At 37.8% G+C, this 24,881-nt stretch overlaps 2 protein-coding genes across 2 annotated transcripts; both read left to right on the top strand.

Annotated features, from left to right (window-relative positions):
* The first annotated feature begins 457 nt into the window (after positions 1-457).
* Positions 458-12,731, top strand: accs (1-aminocyclopropane-1-carboxylate synthase homolog (Arabidopsis)(non-functional)). The gene is made up of 16 exons (XM_055039458.1): positions 458-641; positions 774-1,439; positions 2,466-3,196; positions 3,275-3,334; positions 3,856-3,926; positions 4,050-4,119; positions 6,841-6,907; positions 7,161-7,258; positions 7,408-7,485; positions 7,601-7,701; positions 7,984-8,073; positions 8,164-8,209; positions 8,322-8,463; positions 9,691-9,833; positions 9,961-10,114; positions 11,693-12,731. Exons 2-16 carry the CDS (start codon positions 800-802, stop codon positions 12,109-12,111), a joined length of 2,910 nt encoding a protein of 969 aa, XP_054895433.1. The 5' UTR covers positions 458-641; positions 774-799; the 3' UTR covers positions 12,112-12,731.
* A 1,263-nt stretch (positions 12,732-13,994) lies between these two features.
* On the top strand, positions 13,995-17,892 carry si:ch211-256a21.4 (uncharacterized). Its single transcript, XM_055039470.1, has 3 exons — positions 13,995-14,193; positions 15,855-16,040; positions 16,872-17,892. The coding sequence occupies exons 2-3, from the start codon at positions 15,890-15,892 to the stop codon at positions 17,183-17,185; spliced, it is 465 nt and encodes a 154-aa protein (XP_054895445.1). The 5' UTR covers positions 13,995-14,193; positions 15,855-15,889; the 3' UTR covers positions 17,186-17,892.
* The last annotated feature ends 6,989 nt before the right edge of the window (positions 17,893-24,881 follow it).

Raw genomic sequence — 24,881 nt, forward strand, 5'->3', positions numbered from 1 at the left:
GGAAAAAAATAATTACAAATAATTATAGTAAAACAAATACCACTGTGTAATTCATGCAGATAATATTACGAAACATGTTTTGATTTTGGCTGTTTTTGTTTTATCCTTTTGAATAATTTCCGTGCGACGCCCATGATAAAAACATATGCACTCCTTCGGAGGGCAGCAGATTTAGACACTGTGTGCTACTGCCATCTTGTGGTTGAGTATTAAAACTACACTGGAAGAGCAGAACATCGTACAGCAGAGGGAGGCAAAAACTCATCGCTTTCAGTGTCTAGCTCGAGGTGCTGTGTGCGTGTGTGCGTGTGTGTGTGTGTGTGTGTCTACCCCTTTACAGCCTGGTACGAATGAAACACAGGCTGCTTTCAGCAGCCCCTTGCAGTTAACACGAGCCAAAGTTATCCCGGAATAAGGACAGCACGCATGTGCCGTCAACCCGGATGCAGATATTTCTGTGTCTGTGTTGTCAAATTCTGCAACATTGTTACAGAATTAGTGACAAAAGTGCATTCTAACACGCGCTGAACAACGCCGTGCCATTCCGAACCGACGGGAATCGGGTCAATGAGCCGTCACGTAACACCAGATTGACAGCACCACAACAATATGTTATCGAAGAGCTGCACTTTTAATTTGAGGTGAGCGAGCAAAAGTGGTTGCTGTGTGGGGCACACACGGTGGGAATGACCAACTTTACCAATGATACCGTTATGTATCAGTGATTCCCGGCGCTGTTAAAAGTTAAAACAGGAACATCTCCTGTGTTGCAGAATACGTCCCGTTATAACTTAGCATTATGGACTTCCGCGCCAGGAGGTACGAAAGAGGCAGCAACTGGACCGATCCAGAGATCGTGGAGTTGCTGCAGCTCTGGTCGGACGAGTCCGTGCAGATCGAGCTGGAGAGCTCCCTGCGCAACCAGCGCGTGTTTGACCGCATCGCGCACGTCTTGCGCGAAAAGGGCATCTACCGCTCGGGCGACCAATGCAGGGAGAAGATTAAGAAGATGAAGCTGGAATATAGGCGTATCAAAGACAACCACAAGATGAGGACTTGGAAGTTCTATGATGTGATGGACAGAGTGCTGGCGAGCCGTCCGGCGGTCAGCTACTCCTCTTTAGGGGGAGCCGTGGTCGCTCAGCAGGTGTTCCAGGGCTCATGCGGGTCTGAGGCATATCTGCAGGGACTTCCAGTTGGCTCGTTTGGCCCTTCATCCTCAGGAGGATTTTTGTTCGGCCAGCCACCTAAAGCTGAAGATCCCCTGGACATAAAGAGTGAGGATGCTGAGGGGAACCTCCTGAATTCAGGGATGCCACCACCTGAGATGTACTATGGCTCAGAGGATGATCAGGAGACAGATGGGCAGTCTCTACTGGACGCAGAGGACGCATTGGCTCAACCTGAAACCTCTCCTAATACAAGAACCCCACCATCAGGCAAATAAAACCAATATTATCTCCACTCTTAAAAATAAGCATGTTACAGATGTGGACCAATATGTTAGCGTCCCTTGTAAAGCTGTGCAAAACACCTTAAAATAAATGTATCTCTTATTGAAGTAGCATGCTCTCACACAAACATTGAAAGCATCAATAGTGTCACGAAAAAAAAATACTTTGGTAAAAATGGTTTAAATTCTAAACCAAATATATGTTTTTCTCAATTTTGGTGGCATAAAGTGTCAACAAGTGTTTGTGATATCTGGGAACATGACCGTATATATTCAAGCATGGTCAGCTTGTTTAAGATAAGATAATAACTCTTTAAAGTTAAACCCAGACTCTGGCTATGCCACTTCAAAAACTTCATTTTGGTCTTTTTGAGCTAGTGTGGTTTGGATCATTTTCCTGCTGTATCTCAATCATGTTTGATTGTCGGCATAAAATTAATTTTCAATAATCTTGTTAGTTTTATAAAAAATTTGTCGGGGCCACTATCTTCCAGACATGTCCATCTTATCTTATTCGTTCACACTATATTTCCTGACAGTCTTTTTGATCAGTGTCATAATTCTTTAGGCAAACTGGATTTTGTGTTCTTTTCAACAATGTTTTTTTTTTTTTTTTTTTTTTTTTTATGTCAAAACCTTCTGGATACCTTTGCTCTTTCTCAGTGTTGAAATATGCACCCTCACCTTAACTGAGGCAAATGAAGCCTGCTTTAAATGTTCTGGGTTCATTTGTGACCTCCATAATGAGTCATTGATGCCACTCCTCCAGGCTTCACCTCTGCTCTATGTGCTCTTGTTGTGCAGATCAGCTTTCTTCTGAAGTTGAAATAGATTTTTATTGATAGCATTTTTGTTCCTCACTAAATAAATGTTCTCAAGTGAAAGGATTTAAAAAAGATAAATCTGTGTGAGATTCTGCCACTGCAATAAAATATTCATTTATTTTTCTTAGGTTTTGTACACAATTTTCACGTGTGTGCTTGAAAGTAATTGTATATGTTTATATTTTCAGGTTTTAGGGACATGAATGCTTCTGCTACAACTGCCACTCACATCGGTCCTGTGATGCAAGAAACCTCTGAGCAGCCCAGCAGTGAGGCTCCTGGCGAGTCAACTTCTGTGAAACAAAGGAAGCGTAGGCGGGGTGGCAGAGCATCATGTGGCAGATCAGGTGGTAGGGAGAGCCTTGACAAAGCTCTGGTCAGCTTCCTGAGCTGGCAGCAGTCTGCAGAGGAGCGTCTTCTCTCCCTGGAAGAGGCCCGGCTGGAGAGAGAGTTCCAGGCTGAGGAACGCAGGGAGCAGAGGGAGGAGAGACGGGCAGAAAAGGAGCGGCAGCACGAGCTCCACCTGTTCACTATGCTCACAGGGGCGCTGTTCGCCACCACAAAGGGGGCCCCTGCCAGCACATCGTCCGACAGTCCCATCTCACCTCTGACTCATATGTCAAGTCCTCCGCTGGCCACTGCTGGCCCCACAGTCCCGTCATTTTTATCTCAGCCTCCTCCAGAAGCTCCCACAGCTCAGCCTGTCGCCACTCAGGAGACCAAAAAGTCCCAGCCCGTATCTGTCAAGACCTGCCAAGTGTCACAGGATGTTTTGGCAAGAATGAGAGGCACAGAGGCTCCCAGCCACAGCGTGTACCTGTCCAGCCGAGGTAACAGCATCCGACAGCATCAAGGCATTCTCCAGGAGGGCTTTATCCAGTATGCAATGGACAAACATCATCAAACGGACAATCCTGACGTAAGTTGGCATTGTGCTATAAAGAGAAACCAGAACCATAAATAAAATAATACTTTTGCTGTTGTTTTCTTTTTCCAGGGCATTGTCAACTTGGGGACCAGTGAGAACAAACTGTGCTATGATCTTCTTCATAAAAGAGTAAAATACACGATATTGTCACTTACATAATGACATAGTGCCAGAACTCTAAGGGGAGTTGCAGAGGAGGAAATTTTGTACAAAGTAAATTCTTGAAGAGAATCTAGCATTTTTTTTTTTTTATAGTTGGAAAGAGGGCATATTTCTGTATAGAAGGGGAAAACATGAAATGATGTTACATTTAAGCTCAAATGAAAACTGAACAACTTGTTTCATGGATTTTTATCTTCAAAGCTTTTTTGACATAGTCCACTGTGCCTTATTTTTTTTAAGACTATTTTTCTTCACATGAGAACCATTGAAGCTTCTCCAAAACAGAAGAATAATATAATTTAAGCCAAGTATCTGCTTAAATAATTAACAAGTTGGGACTTGTTGAATTGTACAAATGATTACACCATAATAGAGACTAAATATTTAAGTTCCACCACGCATGCCTCATAAAGCAATATGATTATCTGTAACTTTAAATAATTTCCAATTATTCCAACTACTTCTACTGATGCTTCAATTTGTTACAGCTAACCAAGCCTGACATGTTGCATGTTGAGCCATCCCTGTTGCAGTATGCAGACTGGACTGGGCACACATTGTAAGACATTTCAGGGCACTTTCATTCTCATTTTTAAATTAACATCTTATTACAGTTTTACCTTAATAACTCCATAAAACTCTGTTTTATAATAATCTTTCAATCCTGCCTTCCTTTGTTTAGCCTCAGAGAAGAAGTTGCAAAGTTCCTGTCTCACCACTGCTGCTCTCCCAAGCCACTAAGAGCTGATAATGTGAGTAAAGCATCAGGGTTTTTGTTAAAGTTTGATATCAGACATTTATAACCTAAATAAAATAAAGAAGTAATCTCTAAAATATTACTTATTTCACAGAGGGAATAAATGTCAAAACAACCTGGCACTTTGTTTAAGAGTAGTCACCTTACTTGCACAAACACAAATTAACTGTGAACAACAATAAATTCAGTATCAATAGTCTCTCCCAGGTAGAATCAGGAATCACTAAAGCATTCCTTGACTGAGAACATGTAGTACAAGATCTAAAAAAAGCAGCAAATGTATGACAACATGACTGTCATACACAGAAGTTTATGAAGAGATGAGAAACAAAGCAATTAATGTGTATCAGTCTGTAAAGGGTTGCAAAGCAAATGAGGGTTGTTATCCACAATGCATAAAACACGGCACAGTGGTGAACCTTTCAGGGGATAATTTAACTAACAATAATCTAATTTAACTAATAGACTGGTCAAAACAGCATCATTGAACAAGTTCCAAGGAGACAGTCATTGCTGTCTAATAAGAACATACAAGGTAGGTCTGACATTTGCCAAAAAGTCTTATTTATCACCACAAAACAAAATATTCTTTGTGAAGGTTTTCCAAGGTGTGCATTACATCTTGCATAAACAAATGCTGGTAGACACATGGTAGTGGCAGTATGATGTGTGTGAATTCTCTAAACAGTTTTTGTATGCCACAGGATTAAGCCCAACTCTGTAATACAGCCCCATGTCTTGATCAGATACTGCTGTTTAATTTTAGTTGACACACTACAGCCTGCCAAGTATCATTCTTCTTCACATTATTGCATTCAACACTTCATATTTGATGATGTAAGGTTTGGCAATGTTTCTTCCCCAAATCAAAACTTATTCCATTAAGCTAATCCTGAGTTAATCTGAATCCTGAAGTTCACACAAAGTTTGAGATCTCTTCCTATTTTTGTAGCAGTCAGCAATTTGAGCCTGTGATATCTCGACTTTGACCTAGTATGCTGTTGCTGAGTTACTGTAGCCCCCAATTATTTCCTATTTATAATAATACCACTAAGAAATTTGGTGACTGAAACATTTTGTCAGGTTCTGTGTTTTTTCTGTGTTTTTATTCCGAGTTTCTGTGTCCTGAGTCTCCTCGTTGTCCTGTCTTCCCCTTGATTGTTCCCAGGTGTCTCTCGTTCCCTTGATTACCCTCTGTGTATTTAGTCCCTCCTGTGTCCCTGTTCCTCGTCGGGTCCTTGTCAGATTGTTGTCAGATTGTCGTTGTTTGTCAGATTGTCGTTGTTTGTCAGATTGTCAGATTGTCGTTGTTGTGTTTACCGCCTGTATGACCAGTTGCTACCGGCGTTGAGCCCTGGCTTCCGCTCAGCTGCCTGGCCGCGGACTCTGTTGACTGTGTTTTTGTGGACTGTTTTCATTAAATTACTCACCATTCACCTACCTGGGTCTCCAGCGTCTGCCTCACCACCTCCACTACTCACCACCATTTCATGACACATTTTAAGAATTGCTTAATTAATAGTTCAATAACTTGGAAAACCCCTCTTAACAGCAATACACTGAAGAATGTATTACTAAATTTAGTCTTGTGAATTTCAGTCTCTTTTTTTTAGTGTTTCAGTTCATTGACAAATAATCTACACACTTAAACGTGCTTAAGTGATACCACAGCATTTTTATCCAGTTGATATCTGAACCTTCACAGGTCCATAATGCGACTCTGTGAATCTTTTTTTTCAGCCACTTCATTAAAGATGCATCGCGTTTTGGATCAGTACTGTTAAAAACCCAATTTGAGTTTGATCCTTAGGATTTTCTCACAGATGGTCCTATGTTTGGCTTCAGATTACTTTGTTATGCAGGGGAATTCTCTGTTGACTCAGTGACAAGAAAGCACAGAAATGAATCATTTGCAAAAAAAAAAACAAAAAACTACTCATTTGTATTCATTTGTGTAGTGTCTTTAAAGCACAAGATCATTCAACATTTGATATTCATTGTGCATTGTACAGCAAAATGCTTTGCAAAAAAGGTAAAGACAGATATGTTAAAAAAATACACTTAGAAATAGCAGAACTGACACATTAGAATGAAAGAAATGAAGAAAGAAAAAAAAAGGAAGGAAGAAAGAAGGGAACTACTTTCGAAAACAGAAAGTATGTGATGACTAATAACTTTTTAAAATCTGTAAGCATTTGAATACTTTTTATTTTTTTCTCCGAAGAGTTTTTGCGGCGCTAGTGGCTGGTATTTTTTTACAGTAGACAGACAGGGAAGAGGGCGAGGAGAAGGGGGAAGACATGCAGCAAAGGTTGCTGGGACCGGTAGTCGAACCCGTGACACTGAGGCTTCCAAACGTGTTAACTAACCCCCTGCGCCACCACAGCACGCCCCAGCATTTGAATACTTAAGTTTTCAATTTGGTTCTGTCTTTATTCCAATTATATTATTTTTTTTCCCTTTTTTAAAAACAATATCACACCGTTATTTTCAGTGTATTGCACAATATAATTACAGAGTTAGTCAGACAGTGTGCCCCAACTGCAGCTATACATACAAATATACTATATGCCAAATTTCATAATGCTTAATTTATACTTTGTATTAAAAAAAAAAAAAACTTTTATCTTTGTAGCTGGATGAGTTTGTCACATATTTATTTGCTCTGTTAAGCATTCCATAGCACAATGTTTTCATATTTTGTTGTTTCTTTCAGGTTGTGGTGATGAATGGCTGTGGTTCGCTCTTCTCATGTATTGCTGCAGTGATTTGTGATCCTAAAGGTGGGCTGAAAAAGGCATATTTTATGAATACCAAGAAACTGTACAAAGGAAAGTTTTTTTTTTTGTCTGCTGTGTACATAAACTTGAGTCTGATTGAGCTTGATCCACTTTGCAAAGAATTGGTAAAAAAGAAAAAATGTCAGTCCATACGTTAGTCGAGCACATTCAATCCCACTAAAATCCATTAAAAGTTATGGTGAAGTCACTGATATATGTAAATTTAGCTTGTGTTAAGTGTGTTTTTCTGTTGTAGATGCCATTCTTATTCCTACTCCTTTCTATGGGGTTATAACTGAAGATGTGCATTTGTACAGCGATGTAAAACTCTTCCATATTCCTCTTGATTGTGAGGTAGGAATACAGATCTTTTTTTATGCAGCTATTTTAAATTTAAATTTTAGCATCAGTTCATGTTCACTCTCTCCTGCTTGTTCTGGTTGCAGTTTGAGTCATCTGTGTTTTTTTTTTTGTATTCTGCTCTTTATTTTGTTATTGCATAGGCTGATGGCAAAGAAAGCAGACACTTTCACCTCACTGTAGAGAAGCTAGAAGCAGGACTAAAAAAAGCAAAGCAAGAGGTATGTCAATAAAACAATCATTTCATATGCAAATTAGAAAAATGTATTGGAAGGGATATTTTCTCATCAGCATTTTAAGGGAGTTTATATGCACTCAAAAGCTCTCTTCTCTTAGGGGTGGAACATTCGAGCACTTATTCTCATGAACCCTCACAATCCTCTGGCTGAGCTCTACACTCCAAAGGAAATGATTGCCTTCTTAGAGTTTGCCAAAAGGTGTGTTTACCCCTCTATTATCCCACGCTTTAGCCTGCTGTAAATCCTCCTGCACAACCGTATTGTGCTTCATACAGTGCTTGGAATAACAAGTGTTTGCCACACGGTTTTATCGTCATCTCCAACCATCAGTATATTGTTGTAAGAGTCATGGGAGCAACAGTAAATCTCAGGGCTTTTATGCCGACAGCAGTAAAATCAATATGTTATTTTATATTTATGCTATTTGTTGTTTATAGTGATTAAAAGTATAAAAAATGTTTTTGTTATATCTCTTTTTAGAAATGAGCTGCACGCCATTGTAGACGAAGTGTACATGCTGACGATCTTCGATGAGTCTGTCACCTTTCACAGTGTCCTCAGCATAGAGAGGTTCTGCATGATTACTGTATTAGGACCTCAATCATCACAATTCTGGTTGAGGACATGCTCTCATCTCCCACTGATTTGCCCTTATTTCAGTTTGCCTGACCCACAGAGGACGCATGTGATGTGGGGGATGAGTAAGGTACTGCCAAGGACTGAGTTCTGTGTTACTGCTGACAGTACAGAATTAAAAAGTGTTCCTCTGTGGGTATCCAGTCTCACAGCTTCGTGTTATTATGCCTTCTACTTTTTAGGACTTTGCAATGGCAGGAATCAGAATTGGAACTTTGTATACTGTGAATACAGATCTTGTGGAGGCTTTGGCTCAGCTGGGCTCATTCCACGGTCTTCCTGGAACCTTGCAGCACCAGGTGGCTCAGCTGCTCCGGGACAGAGGTATGAGCCAAGATTCACAAGTTTGTGTTATAACAGATAACAGTTGACAATAATTTGATCAAAAATGTGTTTGTATATTTTCACAGAAAAAAATTCTTTTATAAAAGTGTATTATAATTTATAAAAGCTGTTTACTCATTGAAATGGCAATGCTAACTTTAGTCATATTGAAGAACAATAGAAGTCGCACCAAGTTGCAGCACAGCAACAATTAAACACAAGAAAGTGTAAAGGAAACCTAGAAAAGTACAAAGTAAGAAATACATTATATAAAATAAAAACTACATGGTAAATCTAATTAATCTAATATAATAAACACATAATTATAAATAAATACATAGCTTAGTAAATATATAAATAGCTATATTTCACTTTGTTAGAATTCTAGTAATAACTGCAAGAGTTCAATCACATATACTTTTTAGTTTGTCTTTTAACACATCTATATGTATCTAGTTGCTTGACTGAGTGTTCTAGATTTAAACAAGATGCTTCAAAAGATTCAGCAGACCAGACAGATTATGAGAACCACAAAAAAACACAGAAAGTCTTACAGTCATTCATGCACCGGCAGGAAGTCAGTTGAGGCGACCACTGGGGGCATATGCTCCGACTTCCTGCTTCCTGTCAGCTTCAGATGGAAATATTTACCCCAGTCTGTTCAATGTTATAGCAAATACATGAAATACTTTCTCAAAGCTTTTAGGACTGAAATACAATATCTAACCTTAGAAACTAGGTTGCTTCTGCTTTATTCTCATGAAGATCAAGAAATTTTGAATGCTTTTTTCAATATCATTAATATATTGTTATATGTTTTTCAGTGACTCAACAGTTGTCATCTTCACATTTAAAGATTGTCCACAAAACAGTGGCGGAATATATTGTAGTTCCAAAAAAATGAACACAAAGGCAATGTTTATAAGAAATCATGGGGACTAAAATCGTACCTTATGGTACTCCACATGTAAATGGTGCTACTGCTACCAATATTCACCAATACTGACTGGAAAACTCCTGCCACATAAACAGCATGGTCAGTGTTGTGAAAATGTCTAAAAGATCCAATACAACGGAATCAAAGCTTGGCGAAAGGTTATTTGAAAGACACAGTATATCCCAAAATGTTTAATCTACCCATTCCATTTTCATAGTAATATGCAGATCTGTTTAACATTAAGTTGCAGAAACAGTAGTGACATAACTGTAAGCATTGTGACTGTGCAGACTGGATCAACAATGAATTTCTGCCTGAAAACCGACGCAGGCTGAAAAATGCTCACAGCCTCCTAACCAGAGAGCTGCGAAGCCTCGGTATCCCCTTCCTGGACAGACCTGCTGCCCTGTATGTCTGGGCTGACCTTAGAAAGGTAATACAAGCTGTCAAGTTATTGTCTGTTATACCTTTATCTTTGTAGAAATTCACATTTTCTCTCAGGCTTGAAAACATTGTGGTGTGTTGTTGTAAAAGTTCACTTTTGTCTTGTTGTCCCAAAGTATCTGAGCGAGTCATCGTTTGAGGAAGAGCTGTCTTTATGGAGGTGTTTCCTCAAACACAAAGTGTTGTTGAGCTGTGGGCAGGCGTTCTCATGCTCCACACCTGGATGGTTCAGAATCGTTTTTGCAGACCAGCAGCCCCAACTTCAACTCGGTTCGTCTCATGAGCTATTTTAATTTTTTTTCTGTTTCTTTCAAAGCATATTAATACTGACAGTACTCAACCATCCTGGACACTGTGTTAGTAAAAATGGATAGACACACTCATTAATATTTCAGCTGTATAGTTTATAGAATGTGAAAAGAAAACATAAACTGCATACAGCTATGGAACAAATGGAGTATAGATTATTTCAGGTAAGGAGTTACATGGATGAAGAAACAATTTAAATGTATTTGGAAACGTACACAACACATTAAATGCTGTCATCATTCATTAAACATAAGCTAAAAAGCCAAAATGAAAACACTGATAATGTAAGCACACCTGATTCTTCCCTAACATTTAGGAGGAAGTAGTTGCGACCTGTTCCTGCTAACTGATCTGTATGCGTGTGACCGCCTTCATAAGCCCATGAGGTCTGACAGTTTGCTGCTGTGAAGCATACAGTTGTGAGAAGCAGTTGTTGCTGCCTATCATCCTAGTTATAGAGGCACTTATAAGCAATTTGATGTCTATCATTCTAGTGACATATATTATAAGGGAAAAACAAATAATTTGACAGAACCAAATTGAAATAATTTAATATGGGAATCTTCCAGGAATGGAAGTTCAACCAGATTTATCCCAAGGCCAAATCACACAGTTCTCAGGCAATTTACAAAAAAAGAAAAAAAAAGAACCCAATGTCATGCTTCACAGGACTCGCATAGCATACTAAATATGCAAATTTTGGGACTTCCTTGAAAGAGTCCCGGAAAAAAGACTTCGTTCTAAAAAGAAAAAGATGGTGAAAGAAAACCTAAGTACAGTCATGTACTTTAATAAGAACCAGAACTAAACAAAGTGTATTAGTGCAAACATGTCAAACAGCTGTCAAACCGGTTGGTTGAGGAGTGAGAATTTAGGCTGGTTTTACAGTCACAGAACCTGGGAACATTCAGATTATTGAGTTGAACATAAACTCCTTTCTGCCAAAGTATTCTAAAGTAAAAAGTGAGGACATCAGACCTACAGATGAAGTCTTTCTAAAATTAGACGCTAAACAATGATCAAAAACTTAACATTTCCAGTTTGGAAGGCTGAAAATGAAGAGTAAAGAAAATATGCTGCAATGGCCCTCTCAAAGCTCAGACCTCAAACTAATTAAAATGCTTTGGTCTGAGCTTAAGATAAATATACAGAAAAATAATACCTAAAAAAAATTAACTAAAGCAACACCATGCAGCAGTGTTTTCTATGTTATATGTCAAAATGCAAGCTTAATATTACAGATATGTACAACTTTTAAAAAATGTGAGCAGTCAGTTGTTTGTTGTAAGCATCACTTATCTTGTTATTTCTCAAAAAATATTTTAATCCTCTTTTAAATTCCATAAGCACCAACACATTTTAATTTATAAGCACAAAAATAAATATCTTTCCATTTTTTTAATCATCCTTCCTCGTTACAATTATGCATTTCTTTATTGTGGTTGGGTAAATAAATCCCCAATGACATACAGAGATAATTGCAGTTGTAACTAATATAAAACAAAAAATTAATAAGAGTAATGTTTTATGTCTTTTCAGGCCTAAAGCGAATTAAAGAGGCTTTGAAAGAAACCCAGGAAAAGAACACCAGCTCTGTTACATGCTCAATTAAAGAAACTGATGATGGGGGTAAAAAGACAGAAAAAGAGGGGGGTGATGAGTCAGACAACACTGCTATTGTTAATTCAACATCGCCCCCTCAGAGCAAGTCATCAGACCAGCTGAAGGAGAGAGATAGCCCTATTCCTGACACAGGCTTGCTTGGCGCAGAGGAGTTTTTTTTGCTGGACTGCCAAGAATCTAAGCCTGCAGAGGGTCTGGACTCCCTTATTGGTACTCTCAGGCATCAGATTCGTTCGTCTGATTGGCTGGAGAAGAACACTCCAGTGCTGTCTCATGGGGAAGATCCAGAAATTCTTGATGTATTCAAGTCTCTGTTGCAAAGAGCCAAAAAGTAAGCTTTCGATAAGCAGACAGGAATTTTTCCTTCTTTCCACTTGTGTTTAATTTGAAAAGCCTGACGAAGACATCTGACTCTGGGTCATACCTGATGCTTGCCTCAGCTTACATCAGCAGTAAATGATATGAAGCAGAGAGGTGGATGAAAGGCCAGGACAGATGGATGAAAAGGAACATAGTTTTTCTTTTTCCCATCTTGACACCTTACTATGAGAAAAATAGTTTTTTTTGTAAGCTATAGTGAGAATGTTGAATTTTCTCAGAATCCAAGTAAGTACCAAATGTCAGTCAACCAGAAACAGTTACGCTCTATTTTTTTCACCATTAAATGAATCAGAATGAATTATCAATTATCTGTAAATAAAGGATTACAATATGCACATGGTTATCTATCTATATAATGTTTTATCATTTCCATAAAACATTACAAAGATGTTGTCTGCTGGTGCATGTTAATATGCTATCATTCAAAACGTTTCTTTCAGCAATTCAGTTCAAAAGGTGAAACTCATTTTTATCTCCGCATGATATATCTATCAAAAATTCTTGGTAACATTTTATTTGACAGAGTGTGCATAAGACTGAAAGAGTCTTTGTAAATGTCTATGACTGTTGTCATAATGTGTAATTTGGTAAATAATGACACTTTTAATGCAAAGTTGCTCTAAAGGTTGCATTGAAAGTCCATTTAAAGTGTCAACTTTGCAGTACAGTGCCATTATTTACAAAATCAATGTTGACACATTTCCATACAACCTTTAGAGCAACTTTGCATTAAAAGTGTCATTATTTACACTTCATGGCAAGACATTCATAAAGACTCCTTCATGTTCACGGCAGGTGTTATGTCCTGTTTATGACAGTATGATGTCAGTCTTATGCACACCCTGTCAAAGTGTTACTAAATTATTTCTAATTTTAATTATCGTGGGAGTTCTTTCTGACAAGAAGAAGTAGCTACGATGATCGAAAATACATTCTTGAAATATGTCACTCTTTGTGAATTGAATCTGTATTATGGGGTTCCACTTGAATTGGATTGCTGAAATACAAGACTTTTTGATAACATTTGGATGCACCAGTTTTTCTTAATCTACAATTTAATCAGTATCAAGTTGTTGACAGTTTTTGTTTGGGTGGGCTGTGGGTGCCGTTCCGTCACAGCAAAGGAAAAAGAAAGGGTGGTATTTACGTGACGAAGAGGAGAGACCTCTCAGGTCACCTACGCGTTCAGCGTCAACATCCACTGTAACAATTGAGAGTGGGATTTCCTCTTATGTGTTGTCATGCATAATGAGCAGATGCCACCCCCCTACCCCCTCACACACACAGTATAAGTGTGTGTGTGTGGGTTGTCAAAATGTTACATCTCTCAAGGAAATTATTGCCAAAATGTTTTTTTTTTTGTTTCACATTTTTGTTGTGTATACAAAGTTCCCCCAGATTTTAAACCCATCTTTAAACTTTCCTTAACTGTTTCATTTCCATACTGTTTTTTTAATAACAAATCAAGGTCTGCTTCCTTAAATAGCAGCTTTCACTTTCTCTAATGTGGGTCTGAGTGGAGAATTTAGGGGAAATTTCTAAACTGACGAGGGGGAGTTTCCATTGCAGCGGAGGTGGAGCTACACTAAGGTTTGATATGTCAGAGAGGCGTGCAGTAAAGACACAATACAACTTGTTGAAAGGGGTTCACACAGTTGTGTAAGTACAGTAGCATTCACTGAAACTTCACATCTTCACTCTTGAATCTATTCTACCAGCAAGCAAGGTAAGTTATTACAGTTTAAAATGATTTATAAACTACCTTTGAAACACTTCTCTTTTTAAAGCTACTACTTATCCCTGCTGCTTTCTGTTTCCCTTTCAGTCTGGTAAAAAAAAAAAAAAATGAAGCTTCTTGAGCTGGGAGACTCCATCAGCCGCTTCAGATTTGTTCAGTCATGTCTGGGACTCGCAGGTTGTGTGTGTGTGCTACTCTATCTGCACCCCACACTGGCTGAAAGACAAAAGATGGTGGTTAATCTCCAACAACAACAGCAGCAACCAGGAATGGGAAGGAGATGAGGTTCCCTTATGTGGTGAGCAAAAATTATTTTTAGTTCATTGGAAATCCTTCGAAACATGTCACTGTGGCTTAGGTGACTGTAGAAACTTAATAGACATGTACATATGTGCTTATTTGAAAGTCACTCTTATGGGGTCTTGGTTAGTTGTTTTTCAGTCACTGGTGAGGATATATGTGAAGAGGAACATTTGTCTAAACACTCAGGAATATTTTCTGTGCAGTTGTAAACGTGTCTGAGCCTGCTCCCATACCAGAGAATTGTATCTGTGTATCTGTTGATGCTCATTACTGGCTCTGGGGGAGACATGCATGAACTCGTTTTTGTCATCGAGCTCTAACTTTATTTCTCTGGTGAACCATATAAAATTATCTGATTCAGGTTAGCTTAATTCAACCTTGATTTCAAGTGATTTTATAGCAACAGAATGCTTGAACTCTGAATCATTCAAACAAATTATAGAAATTCAAAAAAGATGGTTTATGAAAGAAAAAAAATATACTGGAAAAATGTTTTGATGTTGAATCAGCCATGTTTACCTAATCTCAAACCTTAAATGTGCCATAAAAGTTTGAAAACAACGTTGAATTTTGTTTTTTAATTATTTCAGCCTCTGTATGATGTTCTTTTTAGAGTACTTTGCTTTTCTATTAAAGAACAGATAAGGGATCCATGTTTTGTATTTGCTTAAGGTAGCAGTACTAAACAGCTGTTGCCATCAAATGTCTATCTGGTAGATACAACTTGACACAAAACCTCCTGTGGCGTACGACTCCATTTAGTACTTTTATTTTTTGGCTTCAGAGTGACATAAAGTGGAATGCAGGCCACACAGCTGTCAAGCCACAAGCAGCATGTGTGTTAGCAGCTCACTACCCTAGTAAATAACCCGGTTAATTAATACCAAAAATATTCTATGCAATACACTCTTAAAAACTGCCATTAAAATATTGTTTTTTATGAGTGTTTACCAAAATCCAAATAGTCAAAAGAAACATTATTGATAACATTTTACAGTATATTCAATGTGTTCTATTCTTTTTAAGCATATGGATTAAATATTTGAATACAAGAGAAGATAAGTTTTTTTTTCTTTTTTTTTAGTTCAGTTATTTATTTATTTAAAACAATTTATCATATAATTTTATGGTCATTTCATTCTGAGAAATCACACTAGCCCTTGATGAGGAATATACTGTACAAAATAACAAAGGCAATTACAATCCAAAGTTTAATAGTACTGTGCTTGCACATGAGGTAATAAATAATAAATTAGTAAGGGACTGTAGAGTTAGCTGCTAACTAACTAGCTACCTTTTAAGAAAAGCGCATGCTGGCTTCATGCTTGCCTGTTGTGTGATAAGCAGTTTGATTATTAAACAGACATGTTAAGATAAAATTAATGTTATTTCTTCTTTATGGTTGAAGAAGTGTGAAAGATTTATTAACAATATATGTTTTTAAATCATATGTGATTATCATTGATTATATGCTTGGATATAAGCTCAACATAAGATATAAGGTTATAGCTAAAACGTCTGAACAAAACACATTGAGGAACATTTTTAAACAGCATCATTGACTGTCTTGATTCTTGCAGAAAACATTTGTCATGCTTTAATTATTATTAATATGGTTTAACTTCATTTTGCATCTTCTGTGTTTTCCAACTTTAGAGGCAGAGAAAGTATTTGGAGTCATTTCTTTATTGATGGCGTTGAGCACAGCAGCTCTGTGTCTTGTGTTTGCCCTCTGCTGGACATCGAAGACAGTGCAGTCCTACTCCAACACCCGCACTCTCCTCATGGCTGGGCAGGCTCTCTTCCCCACCACTTTGCTGTTCCTCACCATGGCCTGCACAGGTAATTCAGTTCAATTCAGTGTATCTCAGTGTAGTTGAGACAGGACAAAATCACACCATAAGTAATTTCGGGAAACCTTAATACTTTAGAAACACATTGCACAGACTTGACGCAATTATATTCTGTCCAATACATTAATCTTCATGTTAAGTATCCATTTGATTCACAGATCTCATTTATAAAGTGGCCAGTTGCATCGAGGTGGTGGCTGGCCAGGGGAAAAAAAATATTTAATTTAAAAAAAAGGCTCAATAACAAAATATAGAAAGCAACAGGAAAACAGGGCAAATCATCAAATAAATAAAAGTATTAAACAAGTCATCAAAACAAGTCTGTCAAACTCATGTCAATCACAATATTAATATTAATATTCAGCCTTATTGATATTCAGTCCAATAACAAAATGTTGTCAAATCCATTTATAATCACCAATACGATTAAGAAAATCTGAAAATACTAACTAGCAGGAAGTACTGTACTGTACTTTTATGCTTTGCCATCTACTTACACACATATTGCACTATGTTTCACATTGATAATGTTGAGTTATTAAAAAAAATGTCATAAAACACCCAGATTCAGCTAACCTTCAAATAGCCTTTTGGTTTATGCAGTTCATATGAGACCCACACCTACAGGAATCCTTTCATGTTGTTGCTCATTTACATACCCTGCAGGGCAACAGTTTTTAAAGAGAGTTTTTGCTGTATGGGAAATTGCATTTCATCACTATGCAAACTCTTATTAGAGGCTGTGAGCATGTAATATTTGAACATAATGTATTTTTCTTTTAGTACTAATGTAGCTTAATTTGACTCCATCTGTCCACAGGTTTCTTCTTCCTCGTGAGCTGGTCTTTATTCACCTATGAGCACTGGAAGGTTAACAATCAAGACTTCTCCAGCCTCGGTCGTTCCTACTGGTTGGGGGCTTTGGGTTGGATCCTTCTGTTGGTGGTGGAGACAGTGGTATTTATTGCAGAGCAAGCTGTTGTGCCTGACATTATACCAGACTTAGAGAAGGCTATGATGTCATGGGAGAGTGCTGCTCAATATGAAGCCACCAAAAGGCCTTTTAGTGAGAGTTATACACCTGTTGACAACAAAAGCATTTTGGCTCCTAAAAGGTTCATGTCAGTTCCTTGAATGTACTTTATAAGTAAGGATGTGGAAGAGAATCAATCTACCTTGGTGAAACAGCTAGATTGAGGGCTGTCAGCTGCAGATTGTTTTCAGTATGGAAATAAATAAAATCTAAGTACACTAAGGAACTATAGCTAGTTTCCACACATCTAGGCCTCAAGGCCAGGTGACCTGCTATTTTTAGATGTGCCCCTGGGTCAAACACCTCAATCAAATGGTTGAATTAACTCCCCAGTGCAGTCAAGGTCTCCAGAGTCCTGCTAATGACCTGATTATTTGACTCAGGTGTGTTAAAGAAGAGACGCATATAAGACCTGCAGGACACTGGCCCTCGAGGTCTGGATTTGAGGATCTCTGAAACTAAGGTACTACCTGTAGAAAAGACTGCAAGGTTCTGATGTTCTGCCTGAAGCAGATCTGGGTGTATATGGGCTTTTTTTTGGAAAAGAAAAATAAAGTAAAATAAACACTGTGTTAAAAATTCAGTCAGTGATGCTCCCTGAAAGTATCACTGCTGCAATGGACTGGAAGAACTTTAGAGAAATGCTGTTTTGTTTAAGAACTGTAACACTTTTGTATAAGCACTTTAAATCTCAAGCAAAGAATGGTGATTTTGTTGTTTTTAAGCCAATCAAGCTTTAAAACAAAAGCTGCTGAAAATGTTGTTGTTTCTCCTTGTTTTGTTGTTTTAATAAAAGATCTCATTTGAACTCTTCTGTTTCTACTTTGATCTGGATCTGGTATTCAGAGGATGTTCTGCTATTTAGTAAGTACTGCATACTGTGAGAGTCAAACAAACTCACAGGCCACATTATAAGTTATTCTTACTCAGTTATTTGTTAACACAAATGGAAATTCTACCAAGAGCAGCAACTCAGAGCATTTAGGCGTGTAGTGAAGATAACTTGCTTAAGTTCAAATTGAGGATAATAGTTAGTTTTATCAAACACCTTTATAGTCACTCATCCAAATGAGGAATAATATTCAGTGAGCTGCAGTTTTATGGATGAAAGATCATTGTTGATGTCAGAGGTCACAGGAGAATGAGCAGATCGCCTTGGGAAAAAAAAGAGAAGAAAAGACTCATTACAACCAATGTATGGGGGATACCATCTATGAATGTACAAAATGTCAAGCTAATACGCTACAGCAGGAAAAGTCAGTATTGGGTCAATGGAGCTCCTCTCTGTTGAAAAAAAGAAATCTGGCCTAATCTAAATTGGACTAATTGGACTAAAATACCTAATCTGATGAGTCTCAATTACAGCTTTGATATTCAGATAGTAAGGTCAAAATTTGAGATAAGTAAAAGTATTGACCGATGCTTCTTTATGTTTTATGTTTTAAGCTTGTGGAGATAGAAAGTAATGGTTTGAGGCATATTTTCTTGGGACACATTGGAGCCCCTTTCACTAATTTGATGTGTGTCCATTTTATGACCACAGTGCACTTGTCTTCTCCAACAGAATACAACACAACTCCTAATACCTTCCACAATGATCAAATCTCAATCAAGCAGAATGAGAACATAAGCTCTGCATGCTGGATGGTCAGTTGACACATTTGCAGCAGCACTGCAATCCTTTTACGTCAATATGAATTGGAATGTCTGAAGAATGTTTCTGGACCCTTGTTGAATCGATGCCTTGAAGAGCTGAGGCAGTTCTAAAGTAAAAAGTGGATCTAACTAGACAATGGGTTTATTTGGAAACTCAGCTCTATCTCAGCTATGGCTTTTTACGTTATCTTCTAAAATGATAATCTGCAATATCAACATTTGAATTCAACAGAACAACTGTAAACACCAGCAGGGAGAAAACAAATAATAAATATATTTCTGTAAGGTATTTTTGTTGTTGTTTTTGGCTCAAGCTGTTCTTGTCTTCTTACTTTTTAGCAGTTTAAGTATAACTTTTGAGTCTCCTATCAAGAGTGGATGTTGAGATTTGCCTTCTTCTCAGGTTCTTGACGTGGGCTCTGATCTGAGGTGCCGTTAATATGCAATTTCTAAGCCTTTTAACTATCACGGACCTCTCTGCTGCAGCAGAGGAACAGCATCTTGGGGTTTTTCTTTCCCTTCGGCATTCCCCATTAAAAAGAGCTTCATCAAAGCATTTCGTGGCTTCTCAAGTGCACTTCAAGAAATCTTCACAGATGTGAGAAGATTTCAGAGCAGACAAACCGTCATATGTTAAAATAAAAAAGAGTGCTGTTTCACTTTGTTCGTCAGCGTTGCACTCATCACAAAAAAGGATTAACGGCGCTGAAATGATTTATTCTGACGTATATAGATGTACACCAATATGTGTCACAACAGATTTTCTCAAAAAGACTAAACAAATAGTCCAGGAAGTGTTGCTGATTCAATGTTTTTTCACACTGTGCCTAAAATTTTGAAATAGTTATTTATTTATTTTTTCAGCAATTTTTCACAAGGTCAGCTATATTATATTATCTAAGAGAAAATACTTGTGCATATGAAAGCAAAAAAAAAAAAAATATATCCTCATGTACCCTGCCCCTGAATTTAGGGCTGGTTACAGATGTTTGATAAATGATGATGGTGTGGATCTTTGATTCGTGCTTTTGTACACTTGAAGTTAGACTCATATTTTTAGAACATGGGAAAGATTGGATCATTTTCAAGTTAGAACAACGGAACTGACACAAAGTTGTAAATGTAGGTTCTATGAAAGTACATCAGTGCCAAAACAAAAACGTAGCATTCCTTTTTCCATATAAACAATACAGAGGTCTTAGTTTTAGAATGAATTTTGTGTTATTCTTCTTTAGTAATAATTTGACTCCTCTTGTTAGAATATCTCATCTAAATATTACCTCTGTTCAAATACTCATTTGAAAACTTGTGTTTGTGTAATTTCAGTTCATGCCATAATGTTTGAGATTTGAACTCAAGTTGTATAGTACTGAGGGAAGAAGTCCTTTATATGTTTCAGCATAACTGCAAAATATATATGTGTATGTCGCATTGTCAGTAGACAACAAATTCAGTGTTGAAATAACCTGAGACTAAAGAATCTAGGTACCAGATGGGGAGATAGCTAGTTAGGTAGCTATAGAACAATGTAAGTTGGGGGAGGGAGAGCGCAGAACCTTATGCAACAACATCAGCCCTGGATGGAATGAATCACTTTGTGTTCTTGGAAGCTGTCATTATGGGAGTCTGTATTACAGTGGTTCCCAGTGCAATTGAGGGGCCACGGGAAGAGGTATGGATGAATAATAAGAAAACAGGAACAGTTACAGAAAAGTGTTTCACTGTAAAGATAGCTTGTAATGTGTTTTGTTGCAACCTGAAGAAGAAAATCTGTGGGAACCACTGCTCAGTCATGGTTATTTGAGCAGCAAAAAATGATGGAGAACAGAATCTGTTCTGTTAATTTCTGTAGTATTCATCAAGCAAAACTTTGTCTTCTTGAGGTAAAGTCGGTTGACCTAAAAAGAGAAAGACTGAACATTTAAGTCGGGATCAATCTTTAAAACAAAAACCTAAAACTAGGGGCAAAATAGGAGCTCATGTTTTTTTGGGGGCTGAAAAAGATGCTTTACTATTTGCAGAATTGTCCATCACTCTGCCAGATTTTGCATGAAGCATTGTTTTTTCTTTGCCAACTCTACATCTGTTTCCTCCCTGAAACACTTACCTCATGCATCCACAGCATTAATTTTAGGGATCTGCAGAGTATTTGGACCACCAGACAACAGATTGAATCCAGATTCATTATTTACTTTTAATCTCGCACCTTCCCAGTAGGGAAAGGAAGCGCTCGGATGCTGGACTGTTTATATTTACATTCTCAACCTGCCAAAGTGTGGGGGGAATTAAGTGGCTTTGGCGCTGTTAATTGGGCGTTAATCAGGTGTTGCTCTAATTAAAAGGCAGTTCCGCCCTGTTGGGCCCTGGTAATGAGTTTGTTATTAAATCCACAGAGGATTTTTGTCTCTTTTTCAATTTACCAATAGGGTAGTGCTTAATTGCTGTGTAAATGAGTGGAATGTCCTTGAAGGTCGTGTTGCATTGGAGAGTGATCCATGAGCAAAACTATTCTACGGAGCCTCAAATTTTAAATGCACTGAATTCCCAGAGAATTTAGGCAGAGTGAAAATAGCCGTTTTAATTTCGCTTTCAAAGGAAAAATCTTCAAATCTAATGTCCAAGATTTAGGGCACATGTAAGCAGATATTTCCTTAGTAGGTAAAAGCACTTTTAACACAGCTTTTCTCCCCTCAAGTTGTTTTTATTCCACTCACCAAGTGCTATTGCCATTCTTGAAAATGCACCTTGTTTTATGGCTGCAGAAAACTTGTAAACAAAACCCACTTGCTCCTCCGTATCCATTTTCCAACATCACAAGTGCTGCTCTTTGACCTTTCTGAAAGAAACTGGGCAAAAAGGTTTAGAATGCCTTCAGTCATGGCTGAATCAATATGGAGATGGAAAGAAATAGATATAGAAACAGCCAGGGAATTCAGACAGAGGAGAAAGATGACTGATGGAAGATGTCACACAAAGATAGGTAGGCAGCTTGAGAGAGATACAAAGTGATTGTTGAAAAATATTTGCTGCAGAAACATCTGCACCTAACATCAAACCTTGGCTGTCTGCATGGTGAGAAAAAGGCAACCAGACATAATCAGCTGCGGCATCTGGCAAAAGCCTACCAATTATGCTGCACTGGTATCTTAGAGATCCTGCCGGCACAAGTTCACTAAGATAAATACTCAGACATCGAACTGACGCAATCTTAACCTGATTTTCCAAAGCGAACAACTCTATTCTTCATAGTGAGAGAGAAAGAGGAAAGTGTATCTAAAACATGTTGTTTTTTTCTCTGCCTGTTGGTGGTGCTGGTGTAACATCCACTGCTTTGCCATTGTCAATGGAAAGTGATTAAAATGGGAAGATGCTGCTTGAATGTGATGAAATGAATTATATGCCTACAAGTATCTTTGTGTATATTTTTAGTTGTATGGTGGACAATTAAGATTCTTCAGCATGTTAAAGAACTTTAAACAGAATGAACAAGACTGCTACCCCCAAAAAGTTTCATTTAGCTTGATCTTGGAGAATAATGAATTATGAAACAAAGGGCCCGCTTGTTGCTCTTTTACAGTTTTGTTTCTCTTTACATTATTTACTTCGATCATTTGTAACTTTCCCCAGCAGGTTACTGCTGCTGGGTTCAAAAGTGAAGACACTAAAGAAATGCTCAGAGACAAAGAGGCAGGGGGAGAACCAGACATGAAGATTACAGGAGGAGAGAACAAAGAGTGACAGGGAATTTTAGTTGTCACAAAAAAAATTGTCATAATGTCCCTTCATTCAGCACCACATAGTGCTGTGTCACATTTCCACAAACTTTGTGCCTCTTGTTTCTTCTCTCCATCGATTCATCAGTTGCTCACTTTTATGCTCAAAAATCAAGAATTTGACCTTTGCTCCACCATCATTAGTATAAGTGGACACTCTTTGAAAATGGAGAAGTCAGAAAATTTGATGTCTGTTGTCCTACAATTTCAGAAAAGCTAACAGAGGGAGAGGGTGGAGTGCATGGAGATGTGAGGAGAGTACATCCTTTGTCCTTTAGTCATTTTCTTTTCAGGGACTTGCTTTATTTTTTGCCTGCAGAATCTGCAATGAGCCACAGCTCTTTGCGACTGACATCCTACACAGACCACTTCACTGATTGCATTATGTTTAGCAGAACAAGAGTTTAGATGGAGTTTAGAAAAACAATGTCTTGATCATTTCACATTGATTCATTGGATGGAAATTTCTCCCCTTCTTTAGTAAAGCATTGCATGTGACCTTAAAGACTGATTGCTATATACTGTAACACAAATCATTGGGAAATCCTTCAAATCAGAACCCTGAAAGGTGGCAGAACATATTAAATTTCCAGGTTACATGGGTTCCTCATAGATGGTCTAAACATGAACACAATGCATATTTTTCAGACTTTTGCTGAAAAAAGAAAGAAGTATTTGGCATTTTTTAGAAGCATACAAAGTTACCTTTGTGTCTTTAATATTAACATGAGTAACAAATTGGCTAGACCATATTTTTCAGGCAGGAACCTTGTTCAGTCTCAGACCTCTCGGTCCAGACAATGAAGCTGCGCAGGGTCACATTCTTGTCCTTCTTTTTCATCTCTGGCCAACTGTAGCCTCTCCCTCCTCTTATCTATGTGTGACCAAGGAAATTAAATTACAAATATAATCACCAGGCGCCAGTTTTCTTTAACAGCCCCTTTCTGCTTTGCATATTGAGTGTGCTTGCTTTGCACACGTTGTGTGAAGTTACTTATTGGGCTGTTTATGATAATGGGCTCAGCGCTACTTGGGAGTGACAAACCTTTTTACAATGGCAATAAATTAAAGCGAAAGGAGAAGATGAAGTAGAAAAAAAATCATTAAATGCAGCCGTTGATATAGCCATCATGGGAAAAGAATTCCAGTTGAGGGAGTAATCTAAAGGGAGATTTGTTATAATGAGTTGACAGCAGACAGAACCCCAAATCATTCTTCTTGAGTCTGTGCCATAGTTTAGTGACAGACATTGACGTGCTTAATTATTTTAGTTACACATTTCATGTGGAGTAAAAAAGCTTTCATAACTTGCAGCCATGCCAATGGTTTGACACAATGGATAGTGATGCTGGTCTGCCAGATATTGTCCAGCTGCACCTCTTTTGCTCAGATACACTAACTTATGACAAAAATGATTGGTTTTCTGCAACAATGGTGCTGCTGCTAGCACTGTTGCCCTGAAGCAAGGAGGTCTTGGGTTCACATTTTATCCAGAGCCTTTGTTTGTGGGGTATGTGTGCTCTCCCTGTGTACGGATAACATGTATCTCAACATTCTGGTCTCCTTCAACAATACCAAAACATCCATACTAAATAGTTTGGTCATTCTCAATGGCCCTTAAATTGGAATATGCGTTACAATGGTCAGTCTTGTTTGTCTCTTTGCTGACCTGTGATACACTGGTAGACTGTCCACAGTGTAGCACACCTCTCACATTAACCTCAGGAGATAGGATCAGTGCCTATCTCCTGAGATATCGAAAACCGATGGATGGATAGTTTCTTTCTTTTTTTTTTGCATCTAGACCATGGATCATGTCTGAATTTTATTTCCATCCAGTTTATAAACTGGTGGATATTACAATACAGAAAAATGTATGAGACATATCTTTAAACTGGTTGAGTGTGATACACTGGTGATAACTTTGGCTTTTATACTCAGTTTTTAGAGCCCTTTACTGTTTTGTTGCTTATTCAGTCATTTTTAAGACATCCTAGACTTATTTTATATTCTACATGTGTTAAACTTCAGTGTAAGTGAGGTTGTTTAAATAAACTTTATCAATAAATGAGAACAGTTTACATCAGTAACCAAGTTTGCATTCCCCATAAAATTGCGCAAATTAAAAGTTTGAAAATAAATTCACTTAATGGGAACAACTCATGTTTTCTGATAAGTTTTTGAACCAGTATGAGGTGATTTTTTTAGTTGTATTGGAAAAGACGTGTATCGCAAAACTGCAATGTAAACTCTTCCATAAAGAATCCATATTGTTCATGCAACTGTATTAATATCACATTTACAGTAATGGAGGTAATTGGTTAATATTGTCAACACATTTACTGATAACCTCAACATTACTGTTTGA

Source organism: Poeciliopsis prolifica, unplaced genomic scaffold (genome assembly GCF_027474105.1).
Source record: "Poeciliopsis prolifica strain line A6 unplaced genomic scaffold, Auburn_PproV2 SCAFFOLD001, whole genome shotgun sequence".
Taxonomy (NCBI): domain Eukaryota; kingdom Metazoa; phylum Chordata; class Actinopteri; order Cyprinodontiformes; family Poeciliidae; genus Poeciliopsis; species Poeciliopsis prolifica.

Excerpts from the sequence above, each read along its gene's own strand:
- accs (XM_055039458.1), top strand. The coding sequence starts at position 800 with ATGGACTTCCGCGCCAGGAGGTACGAAAGAGGCAGCAACTGGACCGAT. Across the intron at positions 3,197-3,274 it reads ATCAAACGGACAATCCTGAC|GGCATTGTCAACTTGGGGAC; the intron begins GTAAGTTGGCAT and ends TTCTTTTTCCAG. Across the intron at positions 8,210-8,321 it reads TGATGTGGGGGATGAGTAAG|GACTTTGCAATGGCAGGAAT; the intron begins GTACTGCCAAGG and ends TCTACTTTTTAG.
- si:ch211-256a21.4 (XM_055039470.1), top strand. The coding sequence starts at position 15,890 with ATGGCGTTGAGCACAGCAGCTCTGTGTCTTGTGTTTGCCCTCTGCTGG. Across the intron at positions 16,041-16,871 it reads CCTCACCATGGCCTGCACAG|GTTTCTTCTTCCTCGTGAGC; the intron begins GTAATTCAGTTC and ends ATCTGTCCACAG.